Raw genomic sequence first — 13559 nt, 5'->3', positions numbered from 1 at the left:
AATGAGCATGAAACCCATGCTTTAATAATAATAGCTTTTGTCTTCTTTTCTTGTTTGTTACATAGGATACATATTGAAATGAGTACAACAATTATTAAGACTGAAACTAATTACATTTCTCAACACTCCCTCTTAACTAGGAGGTATTCATAATTGTATAATTAGTACAACATCATATCTCAAACTGAAGAGTTCTCACAAGAAAAGTCGGATTGATAAGCCATACTTCAAGTTGATCGTAGCTTCTTCTTGAAAGTGATCTTCCTTTGGCCTTCAAGTTATCTTCTTGTGTTGCTACCTTTTAATCTCAAGATGTTCATATCTTGACTTCACAGTTGCCAGGTACCTGATATCAAGCTTTCCCTCAACATCCTTTATACATACAGTGGAACTTACCTCAACTGCCATCATATATCCCTGCAACATTCCACCAGGTAGCAAAATAATATGTTAACCAGATAACCAACAATAATTAAAATCAAACTTACCTCATCATGATAACCTTCTCATTCCATTAACATCCTCATGGTCCATTTCCATATGAATCTTCCTTCATGCATCAGAGTGCCCAAGGATTGAACTTGATTACCAAGTTACAACTTTTTCTTCCGGAGACTATACTGGATGTTAATCATTACTTTACATATTCTAGAGAAAGTCTTAATCTTTATACATCCTAAAGTAAGTCAAATCCTATTCTTTTTCAAGCATCATATATCCATATACCTAAGCATATTTTATTACCAACTTTCTTTCCACAAGATTCTACACATATGAATCTTATCCAAAGTATGATAGCATGTATTCCTATGCTTTCATTTGATGATCTAGCTATATATATCCCACAAAGAGCCCGCATCCTGACCCATTGCATTCTTCCATCCCTTTACTAGTATTGACTCCACATTACATGGAATGCCTACTATTCTTTGTCATAGTGCTTCTTCCAAGAACCTTTCATAATTATGGTTCTTTCAGGATCTTGATGATTCACCTAAGCAAGATGACTTCCTCAAACCTCTAACATAATGTTAGATAATATCAGGATGATCAATATGCAAAATTGTCTATCTATCCAACTATCTAGATGATCTCTACAAAGCAACTTAATCATGTAAATTCTAGACATGCTACTATCATATGCTTATTTTCTATGATGTTATGCAATACACATTATCCTAAAAGAAAGATTAATCTATACAAAGAACCTGACAGTAAGTGAACCTTCTTTAGTAGTAAAGATCCTTCTTCCTTCTTTGCCTTCTTCTTAGGTTCTCCTACTGCTTCGGCTACATGAGTTTCACTCCTTTCCTTTCTCTTGTTGTTCTGTAGGCTTGGACAGTCCCTCTTAAAGTGTCCAAACTCATTGCACTTGAAGCATTGAACCTTGGACATGTCTTTCTTCTTGGAATTACCAAACTTTCCCTTTTTCAACTTCTTGACTCGGGCTATAAAGGCTTGAGATTGCTCATCAGATCCAATATCATCCTTGACCTTGATCCTTGATTCCTTCAATATGCACTGAGCCCACAACTCATCAAAGGGAGTTGAATCCTTCTTGGAGTAGATGTTTGTTGCAAAGATGCTCCATTCTGGTGGCAATGTATTTAGCATACAAATGGTTATTTCAAAATCAATAATTGGTTCCCCAAGTCCTTGTAGATGGTCTCTTAGTTGAGAGACTCTCATGAGAAAGGATGCCACATCCTCATCCTTTGATTTCTTCATTCTATACAACTTGTTCCTCAACAACATATTTTGTCTTGTTGTACTTGTTGAGTACAGATTCTAGCTTGTCATACATAGCCTTGGAAGTCTTCAGATTTGCAATGAATGGAACAAGAGAAACTTTCATGGATTCCACTATGATCCTTTGTGCCCTTACTTCCACTTTCTTGTATTTTGCTAGTTCTTGTGCCTTATTTTTCTCAGGTTTAGTAATTTCCCCTGTAACATATTCCATTACTGCTTGCTCTAGACTATCAAGTCAATTATTTTCTTCCATGCTAGATAGTTTGATGCCCCAAAACACTTATTACTCTCCTTGCAAAAGGAACCCATATGACTTGAAGATTCAGGCATGATGTAATAATATGTTACTTACTTGAGATCAAGATTCTCCTTGATGATGTCTTCAACCTTCTTTGATGCCTTCAAGATTCTTGGAGAGTCTTCAACAATGCCTTTGAAAGGTGTCTCATAGGATTCTTCCAACAGAAACTTCCAATATCCTTGATGCCTTCTTCAAAGGTGCCTTCCAAATAGATTTTCTTTCAGAGAGAGTGATCAGCAATCTTCTTAAAGTCTTCCTTTCAGATTTTCCTTAGATGCGAGCTTGATGTAGACTTGATCTCCTTATAAAAACCCTCCTACTAGGTCTTCTACCAATGAGTCCTCAATCCTTCTTGAAATCTTATTCTTTAGTCTTTTCTTTGAGAGTTTCCTTTTCCCTTCCCCTTGACGAGAGAATCCTTCCAGTGTCCTTCCATCTGCCTTCCTTGTTCACCTTAACTCTAATACCGTGTTGGAAAATGGAAAGTGGCAGCTATTAATCTTATTTTCCTTAACCTTGATATTTTCTAATGAATCTTATTTATCTTCTTTATGTTCTTTAGTTAGATGTTTTCATCAAATAATATCAGGAACAATAATAGCAGCAATAGAGGACACAGATATTAGGCTCTCAGCCAGGGAAAAATTCCCCAAGGGGAAAACCCGAAAATTCTTCTCTTCTTAGAATCTGCTTCAAATGAAATACAAAGACCCAAACCCTAGACCAAGTCCTTCTCCTAGTACCAAGTCAGCGCTTCCTCAAGTCCTTTGATCCTGCAAAAATCAACTTTAATACTGCAACTTCGACCTGCCAACTTCAATACTTCAACTTGTCCTGCAACTTCGACTCAGCAATTTTGGCCTTACAGTTTCTCAGGGAACCTTAATCTAGACTCCTCCTGAGACCTTCCTAGAGCAAGACAGCGCTCCCAAGGTTAACGAGGTCAATATAGGGTTTTATTCCTTCTAGCTACAAGATTCTGCACTTCGTCCTACTACAACACAGACCTGCAATTTTGGCCTCTTTCTGCAGCACCAGAAACCTTAGATCTTCGCACGTGTGAGAGATATAAAGCCCAAAAACAAGAAATTTCGTCCTTCTACCTTCTTCAAGGCCTTCGCCCTTCTTTTATGCTCCTCCAAGCTTTAGATCTAACTCTTTCTTGATAGATTGAACTTGTGTAGTGAGTGAGTCCCAAATGAGGTCGTACTACTCCTTTATATAGCCTTCTCAAGGGGTCAAATTCCCTCCTTTAGGCCGACTTGATGCTGTCGGGGCTGACTTGTACTTTTAGAGTTTCCAGGACTTTCTAGACTCAAAAATAATTATTTTTACAATCACATTTTTCTTGGAAGGGTTTTATAAACATGATGTTGACTCCTTTGAATCAAGACTATAAATCCTAAGACCTAACAAACCCTAGAAGCATGAAGAACATGCTTTTACTTAGAATACCATCAATAATGAGAATGAAACCCATGCTTTAATAATTATAACTTTTCTTTTATTTTCTTGTTTGTTACATAGGACACATATTGAAATGAGTACAACAAGTACGAAGACCGAAACTAATTACATTTCTCAACAGGAGATTTTTCTAGTTGGTAAAAGAGGATAATGATATTTCCCTCACCAAGATTTGATTCCTCCTACTACATGGTTGCCCCTGATGGACAATGACCACCACGCAAATGGGTCAAATGTGGTAAAGGACAATGACCATAGCCACAGTGCCAACATCTTTCCACTTTCCACATCAATGTTTATTGGGTGGAACTAATAGTCAAAGGAAGCAAATTCATCAATTAAAAGAAAAAAACTGTGAACCTGTCCTGTCAAACTCTAATAATTATCAATGATCTTCCAAGCTGTAAGATGTCTATTGAACAATCTTCTCAAAGGCCTAGCTATATTGAATCACCGATACCCCTAGAACATGGAAATATACATGGCATAAGAAAAAACCAAAATGAGATCAAATTAAAGGCATTGCTTAAATCAACTACTCAACGCTCACACTAAATACAAATGTCAATTGCACTAGAAAACGCAACCTAGTCTCTGTGCCTGCGGTTGAATGTTCCCAATAACATGAGCTTTCCAAGTCAAGTTTGTCCCGTTTAAATCTGAATAAAATAAACAAGCTAGCTAACGTGTTATCTAAAGATGTCAACTCTTTAATAGCTAAATACCCGATTTTGCAGTGGTCGCAAGAATAGGAAAGGGAAAGGCGTGTGGTAACTAACATGGAACCAACTATACCCTACGTAATAAGAACAACTATCAAGTTCATTAAACGTACAAATAAGCCCAGCCTCACAAAAATGTGGAATAAGATGCAATGCGCATACAACAGGCTGTGATTGTTGCAGTAAATCATACCTGTATCATAACCAAAGAGTAAGCCACCAATACCAGCAACCATCGTTAAACCAATAACGTAACCATTTCCAAAATAAGTTACTTTTTTGTTCAAGTTAGGTAATGATGATACTGATGTCCCGGGCAAATATCCCAGAGTCATTTTTCTAAATAGTCAATCAAGCTAATGCTGCACTGGTAAGTGGCTTGGCAAAGAAAGGCCCTTCTCCTTTCAACAGAAATTGATCTTCCAACAAGTTGAATTCTTCACAGTCAAACCTGCAATAAGAGAAAGGTTCAGATAGCTTTTTGTTAAATGCTATCTCTCGTTGAATTATTTAAGCACACTTATATGCCATTCGCAAACAAATGACTTGTTATGCTTAAATTTAATGTTGTTAGCAATCATTTTACAATAATGGCTACAAATGAAAAGATCTGATGGAAACCTTTGCTTTGAAGAAATATAAGCCCGTGACTCGGTTACAATGCCCGATTCTTAACGTCTGCTTCAAAGAACCGAACTAATTTAACTTTCTGGTGAGAAATTATCAGAAAGGACCAGCCAAAAGTCATTGAACGTCAATAATTTTGCTTGGAACAAACTCAGAGCAGGAAAGAAGTTAGCGCAACGACGACTGCAAGAAGAAAGAAGCCGCAGGTAACTAAATTTCGCCACCGGGAACTCAAAATTTGGATCGATTGTCCAATGCTAAAATTAAAGACCCTAAATTAGCAAATTTAGGGCCATCTTAAGTCCACATCCCTTCCATTTGCAAAACGTGACGGGAAAAGATTTTAAAAATTCGAGATGGAAAATCATCTATTTCGAAAGCATGGCTCTCAATGACTGTGATGCATTCGCACTGTTGAGCTTCTCTAGAGCCTTGTAACGTATATCGTCTGAAGCTCTCCAAATCCTCTGACCCTGACCTTAGGCAAAAGCAGCGCCTTATTCAATTTCTCTTAATAAATTGGACTTTAAACAAAGCAATTTCAACGGCGCCTAGGCTAGTCTCACGGGACTCCTCGTGCGTTGGGACTCCTTTTGCGACTGTCTGTATCTTCAAATTCACCTTTGATTCTTTCAAATCACCAACTACAATTATTTATCTACCATTACATACAAAAATAATTTGCACATCTCGCCCATTACCATCATGAATGTTATTTTATCTCTTCCATTTTTTCTTCTGCCACCTTCAATTTCACGTACGGTTCCGGTTCCTGCTCCTGTCATTTTTGTCTGTATGTAGTTAATTGATGGGATACAGTAGTAGGAATTCTGACTTTGATGAATCAAATGATGGGCGATGGATTTTATGACCACGTTTCTATTTCCTGCCTGGACCGCAACCAATTTCTGGTGTCCCACGGGATAAGAATAAACCTGTCACTTGTCCCGTTCCCGGAAATGGATAACGCTACAGCTACACCCTTTTTGGAGTGGAGTGGATAACGCTACACCCACACCCATTTTGAGAAGCATAATGGATATGAGCTGATTTATTTATTGTATTTACTATGTAATATTTACATATTCAAATAAAAAACAAATTTTTTTATTTTTTTATTTTTTTTTTGGGCATAAAACAAGAAATATTAACAACTAGTCATTATTTATCAAATCTATATTAACAACTAGTCATTATTTATCAAATCTATATTGTTGATTGTCTGCACCCTGAAAATTCATGTTCATTTGAATGGAAATACAGGTGATTGAGATCGTAAGGGATAGTGAGCTTGGTTGTCACATGTGTAAATGTAAGTTAAAGATTGATCAAAGTCATTATCATATTTATATAGGTGAGAGTTGTTAAGATATTGTTGATGGTGTTGGATATTGCCAACATTCAGAGGGGTTCTCTGATGTGAAGTCTCAATTAGACCTCACACAGTTTGAGTAGGAGCCTTACCTGGAGTATCAGCTCGGCTACCATAACTCAAAGGTTCGTCTTGGTTTCAACAGATAACATAAGATATTTTATACATAAACCTTGAATAAGCAAGTAAGATGACATTGTGAAGCACCAATTGCAAGATGTAAAAGGAAACCTTCACAAGGGGAGACAAAAATGGAGTCTCTAAGAGGAAAGTAATAGTACTATCTTAGAAAAGGCACACGAGAGCGTGAAAAGATTTGTTAGCGATTTAGTTCACACAACGATATTAAGGCAATTACAACATACATTCAACAAGATAAATATCGAAGCCACTGAAATAGTTCAATTTCTCTAGTACATATGAACAAAGCATATACCGTAAACATCCCAAAATAGTCCTAAAACATTTGCGATACATGCATGAAAATGTGTTGACTCATAGAGCTTGAGTTATAAGGTGAAAGATCCAAGTACACCAATTACAATGGTGAACACTAGTTCTAATAGTGGAACATTAAGTCACTTCTTGCTTCTCCACATAATAGTTTTCTCTCTTATGCCAAGTAGAGAAGCCAAGACTAGCTCTCCAAAACTTAAGCCTCCAAAAGCCCTTTGCTTGAGTTATGAGGTTTTTTTATAACAAGAGGAATGACCTTTCATATCTTCATAACTCTTGGATTACCCCCATGACTCTTGGACTTCTAGTGTGTCCTTTGGACTTTTAAACAATTCTTGAACTTCTAAACAACTTTTGGACTTCTATACTATTTTTGTCCATATACGACCATGTGATTCTTCATGTTCCACATATGACTTTTGGACTTCCACTTATTTGTCTTTTACAATAATTACAATACTACATCATATGATGAGACTTGACATAGTGATCTTTGATGATTGGGACTGATAGTGACTAATGGCATGGACTTTCTCCAGTGTTAACACGGATGCCACTCTCTCTTTGCTCTTTGAATATCTTTTGATCATGGCACTCTCAACCTCCAAAGGGTCTTCAATCCTGGAGTTTTGGGGTGCTTCGATCATCAAGTTTCAAGTGTGTTCTTGGTTCCTCTCATGCTTCCTTTGTCTATCCTCTTTGCCCGATCTTCCTCGTGTGTGCTTGCTATGAGGTCCCTGGAATACCTGTTTTTGCAATCATCCATGCCGAACAACTATAAGCCTGGAAATCCCCTAATCTACCATGTTTGATGCATATTTTGTGTTTATGTTGTTGGCTTGTTGGGGCCTGACCCAGGTTCGAAGTTAATTAGCCAAACAAATCCCTGTACTACTGGCCCTTTCGGCAACAATCTGCAAAGCATGGACTACGGTCTCACCCGAAGTAGTATGGGGGGTGCTAGAACCAGGTTTCCACACCCTTGAGATGTCTGAGAGGTTGAACTGGTCCAACTGTTAGTCCCTTTATGCAAGTTGCTTCGCGCACTTCCTTGGCCTTCGTACCCTGATATACTTGCCTTCGTGCAGCCCTAACCAGGGGTTGTGGGGCTTCCGCGTTGCTAGAGTAACGCTTTGCGTTATTCCCCTAAGTCGCACCTGAGATCTTACTTATCTTCCTATGCCAGTTAGTTATCTTCGCGTAAATGGATGCCTTATGTTACATGTATTTACACAACACATTCATATTAGTTCGCGCAACAAATAAACAGTACACTTGCAATTTATACCCAATAATGCATTAAACAAGAAACGATACACAAAAATAAGATAGAACTTCTCTTTATTAATTCTTCTAATGGTTACAGACTCGACCTGCCCTGCGCACTCAACTGTAGGGGTCCGCGCACTCAGCTGCGAACTACTAAGCCTCTGCGTACTCAGCTGCAGAGCCTCTTCCTACTCTACGACCCAAAGACACACTCTACACTTCGACTCAATCTCTTAGACTCATCATGCTTCTTCTCGCTATGCTATTCTATCTTTTACACTTAGAGCCTCACACTATTTATACAATCCCTTGGTCCGCGGACCATGGGTAGGTCTATCAAGCCGATATTACATTACAAAAACAAGGGCGGACAACCTTGTGACTCTATTATGACTTCGCGCTCCGCACCCACAAATCGCGGAGCCTTTACAAAGGAATTGATCAAAACTTGGGCTTTAAGCCCTAAAACATGTCTTGGGGGGATCCATGCCCAACATATGCCCTTTCGTTGCACTCAAACGGGTCAAAGGGGCTTATGGGTGCACTTTCAAAGGCTGAAGGGATGAAGGGAAAAGGCTTCGTCGCGCTCATGCATTCAAGAGAGGGAGACAATCAAGGTCGAGTGCATGGCGCAAGTCCGAAGGATGAAGGGGAAGGCTTCGGGCTTCCCAAGTGTGATGTGCACTCAAGGGAGAGAAAGAGGGCGCATTCCTTCACATCGAAGAAGTGCTCTCAAGGAGGGCACATCTCTTCAAGTCAAATGAGTGCTCTCAAGGAGGGTGCATCTCTTTAGGTCGAAGGAGGGCACATCTCTTCGAGTCGAAAGAGTGCACTCAAAGGAAACCACTGAGGGTGCATGGCACAAGTCTGAAGGCTAAAGGATGATGCTTCATGCCTTCGAAGTGCGCTCATGCGCTCAAGAGATCAAAGATGGCACATGGCGCAAGTCTAAAGGTTGAAGGATGATGCTTCATTCCTTCGAAGTGTGCTCATGCACTCAAAGGGTCAAGAGTGCACATGGGGCATTGTGGAAGGCTGAAGGTTGAAGGGTGCATTCATGCGCTCAAGGAGGGTTCATTCCTTCGGGTCAAAGGAATGCTCCCAAGGAGGGCACATTCCTTTAGGTTGAAGGAGTGATCCCAAGGAGGGCGCATTCCTTTAGGTCAAAGGAGTGCGCTCACAGAGAGTGCATTCCTTTAGGTCGAAGGAGTGCGCTCAAAGGAAAGCTTGGTTTTTTGAAGGGCGCAGTTCGAAACAAGAAAGGGGATCCGTGCTTTGGGAGTGCGCCCAAATTTAAAATAGGGCGTAAGGCACACTTCCAAACAATGAAGGGTCTCCCATCAAGGCTTTGGAGTGCGCTCATGCACTCTTACCCTTAATGAGCTCATTGTCCAACCAAAATTTGTCTAAGTCTGGATGATTGGTCAAGGGGTGGGCAAGATGATTTATAACATAAAACCATGTGCAACACATACTAACTCATTGAGAAAACTTAGACAAGTTTGATCAACAATGAATATACATCAAAACACCACTTTATGCACATTCCCTAAGTACTACCAGTAAAGTGTGTGCGATTGCGACCTGAAAGTGTCGTTTTACGACAACAAAGGTGTTATGGCCATGAAATGCCTATAGAGATGTTCTAGTCAATGCGACGACACTTGATAACATTCAATAACACTTAAAACATATGAAACAACACAAAATGACACTTGACAATCAAGGAAACACTTGATATGGAAATGAAGTAGGCTGTGAAATTTGGATGTAGTGAAATTTTGGAGGGTGTTGTAGCAGCGAAAACACTTGGTGACACACTATGCGGACTTCATCTTCTTTGTCCGAGAACAGCTTTAAGTTCAGAGTCATACCTTCAGGAAGTATTGATTGCCCCAAGTTCCCCCTTTCAACCTAGTTTTATACATAACATCTTAATTTTCTCTACTTGGTCGAAACACATACAGAAGATACACTATATCACAATTGTTTCAATCCAGGTAAGGGTAATGTGCACAGTGAGTTTATGATATTCAGAGTATTGATTTTTCATCTCTAGTGTTGCTTCGCTGCGAGCAGACCTTGAGATTACCCCAACGGAGTCACTTCAGGAGCACAAATGTTGCTTCATTGCTAGTGAGCCTGGACAGTATCCCGACGAAGTCGCTTGCTTCACCTCCCTACACAAAAAGCCTTTCTCTTCTTTCACCCTTTATTTTTTTATTTAATAGAATTGTACATCAACACTTATTATTTTCAGCGAGCGGAAGAGGGATCCCAACTTATTGAGAGCAGGGGAGGTTGCTCCTTCAGAGAAGTATTTTAATACATCTGCTAATTATTTTCTCACTTTAGATTTTCCCCTTATCCTTTCTCTACTAGATTGGACAAGTGCTAACACACAAGTAGATTTACACCAAGTTGAGTAGCTTAGATACTAGCATAGGCGCATATATAATAGGTTCCCTTGAGGTTCTCCTCTTGGACGAATCGTATTTTCCATCTGGACTTAGCTCAACCTATGGCATTTTCCCAAACAAAGAAGGAGAACAATAGAAAGCTAGGCGTTGTGGTTGTCACACTTCTCTTTTATTTCACGACAAAGTCCCTTTTGATTCATGCACTTTTTCACACAATATCTTATTAATAAAACATGAAGGAAAAGACATACAAAACCAAAAGTAGAAATAAGAGACAAAGCAAATGGAGACTGACCCGAAAAGCATCATGTAAGACAAAAATACAAAGAAAAAAAATAGATGTAAAGACTAGATGGAGAGTAGGAAAGAAGGTGGATACGATGCAAAGGAAACTAAATACAACTAAGCCTACTCCTAAACTAATCAACTAGAAGATCAGGGCTAAGTGTAATGATATTTCCAATGCAGCTAGTGTAATTTATCCCGACCTACAATCACAAAGATACAAGCAATGAAAACCAATATATGATAATGTGTATCAAAAAAGATAAAAGCTTTAATATCTTGCACAACAAATAAAATGTCTTTCTTAAAAAAAGAAATATGTGTCATACCACCTAACTTTACCCAACCTGCCACCTTACATTTTCGATAAGAACAAAAAGCATACAAACCTCTACAACTCTTTGTGAAAGCACCTGTACTTATATTGTCTTCCTTAGCAAACATCAAGAGAAACCGAATTTTGTTTGTAGCAAATGGGCTTACTAAGTAAGATTCCTCCAACTGATTAAAGATTGGATCATGAAATTCAAAACATCCTCTTGAGAAAACGAAAAACCTTGAAAAGATAATTTCTCAATTAATGGCATGGAATCAGGATGAGAATCTTGTGAGGGAAAATATATCTGATCAAATTCAGAAGGCTTGTCATGAAGGCTGAAGTGTCTCAACTACTTGAAAAGTATCTAAATATTGATATGATAAACCATAAATATCAGTTGATGTAAAACAACCATCATTGTGTACACTAGTGGGAAAATGATCAATTGAATGACAGTTGTTAGAACAAGAACATGATCAAATGAGTTGATTAAGACATAAGATTCTCAATGGGAATACAACAAAGATAAATCAGTTTGAATAGATTTACAAATGCCTTGAATGAAAGAATCATCTTGCTCATATTCTGAACGTGACAAACCATCTACTTGTAACGGGCTACAACTAGGACTAACATCATAATAATTAAAAAAGCATGACAATACGGAAAACACATGAAACCAGTCAAAAAGTGTCAAATGAAAAAGAGGAACTTGATTCAGAAAATGACACAAGAATTCATTATACTCAAGAGGAGATTGGGTTCCAAAATGAAAATGATTAGCATTGGAATATTCACAAGAAGGATTAGGAGCTTATTACTTTCAAAAGAATGTGATAGGTATGAATCATTCGGCCAATTATAATCTTTAAAATTATCAACTTCACAACTTTGTTCATCCATGAAAGATATACACTATGAACCCAAGTTAGATATAAGAGACTCGCATGAGGAATGATCAATTGAAACATAATGCTCAATCTGACTAGAAACAAAATCTTGAAAGTTGAAAGAGCTATATTTAAAATAACAAACATCTTTCAAGAAGGAATTTGCATCCAATGAAACCATGCAAAGGAAAGAATTTTGTGAGAATATCCAAATCTAACTTATTTCAGTGATCTTACCAGAGTCGCGAGAACTTGACATAACCATCAACGAAAGTTGAAGTGCCTCGACTTCCTGATAAGTCTTGGAACTTTCCAAGATTGTAGAATGAGATATCGAAGATTGGATCAGATCATGCATGGTGTATGGACAACTACCATCAATAATTTCAACAATATCACTATTATCCAAATGGAATCCATCTACGTCACTGATTTGATCAAAATTTACATTTTCAACAAATAGATTACCCAAGTCAAAAGATTCTTCTAATCACACATCTAAAGATGGATAAATCAGACAAATCTCATGAGTAACCTGGATAGAAGAATTTTCTTCATGCAAAATTGGAAATGATAAGGAATGGAAAGGATACTTGATAAGTTTCTTACCTTCTTCTTCATCATGGATGACCTCACTATCTTGTGTCAATTCAAAATCCAACTCATTAGATGATGAACTTGAAGAGAATGTAGTATCTTCTTTGCAAGTTGATGCATTACAAACAATAGAATGCAAGGGATAGTGAGGTGAAGAGGAAGTTTCCAAGAGAACCGCTTCTTGGACCGAATCAGATTTGAGGTCTAAATATTCCAAAACAAAATCTTCTTGAGAAACTGAAAGATCAAATGGTGTACTTGGGCATACATCATCACATACAATAATGGATTCAGAATCAACAGAATGAAGGTTATCCAAGTCTTCAGATTGATTGGGAAAATCAATTCCATTTGATTTATCACCGAGATTCCTAGATTCAAAATCAACCAAGGATGGAAGAACATTATATTGACATGGATGATTTTTAAAAAGAGAAGAAAGAAAAAAAGAATCCTCACTTTCTTGCTCCTTTACTTGTGAAGAGTGATTGCCTTGCACTTGATCACTATTTGGATTTGGAATAAGTTGATCAAGCAAATCATGGGGAAAGGGATCTTGAGAAAGAGATGATAGAGGATGACAAGAATTCAAATCAGATTTAAGATTAATGTTATGAGTGTCAATACCATTTTGAGGAACGAAAGGATTAGTCTTCATAGTATGCTTCATGAACCATTCTAGGGATTCCTCCATTGGATCTGAATCATGAAAAGCAAAAGAATGAGGAGATGGATTAGGAATTTGATTTCTATGTTTTCTAACTTCAAAATTATCACAAGGAGGCTCCCAAATTTGTATTGTAAAAGGAGGAGGACAAGGAACAAAAGGAATAGTAGGTTCCTCCTCTGGAATTAGAGGTGTCTCACAATTTACAAAAGTTGGGGGAACATAAATATCAGGGTTTTAGATTCACCGTGTAAAGAGATTCGAACCAAACTTTCAAACTTCCTTTTAAGTAAATCCCAATCCAAATTTTCTCCAAGAAACTCATAACATAAGTGAAGGAATCTATTAGAAAAATCCTCAATTGATTCATTAGGATTCATTCTAAGTTGATTGATTCTTTCCAAAACATCTCGAT

The 13559-nt window shown here is 37.9% G+C and overlaps 1 protein-coding gene across 1 annotated transcript in view; it reads right to left on the bottom strand.

The window, feature by feature from the left end:
- LOC149153421 (inositol transporter 1-like) overlaps positions 1 to 5616 on the bottom strand; it is a 181749-nt gene extending 176133 nt beyond the window's left edge. The window contains exons 1-2 of the mRNA XM_089439062.1: positions 4864 to 5616; positions 4436 to 4693 (exon numbers count right to left, since the gene is read on the bottom strand). Of these exons, the coding sequence (XP_089295188.1) occupies positions 4436 to 4577 (142 nt within the window). The 5' untranslated portion in view covers positions 4578 to 4693; positions 4864 to 5616. The remainder of the gene's footprint in view (positions 1 to 4435; positions 4694 to 4863) is intronic.
- Between the last annotated feature and the right edge of the window lie 7943 nt (positions 5617 to 13559).

Source organism: Pinus tabuliformis, chromosome 9, assembly GCF_031772625.1.
Source record: "Pinus tabuliformis cultivar Carrire ecotype Pingquan chromosome 9, CPIR1, whole genome shotgun sequence".
Taxonomy (NCBI): Eukaryota; Viridiplantae; Streptophyta; class Pinopsida; order Pinales; family Pinaceae; genus Pinus; species Pinus tabuliformis.
Note: the sequence above shows the minus strand (reverse complement) of the source record. Positions and strands in the feature narration are given on the sequence as shown.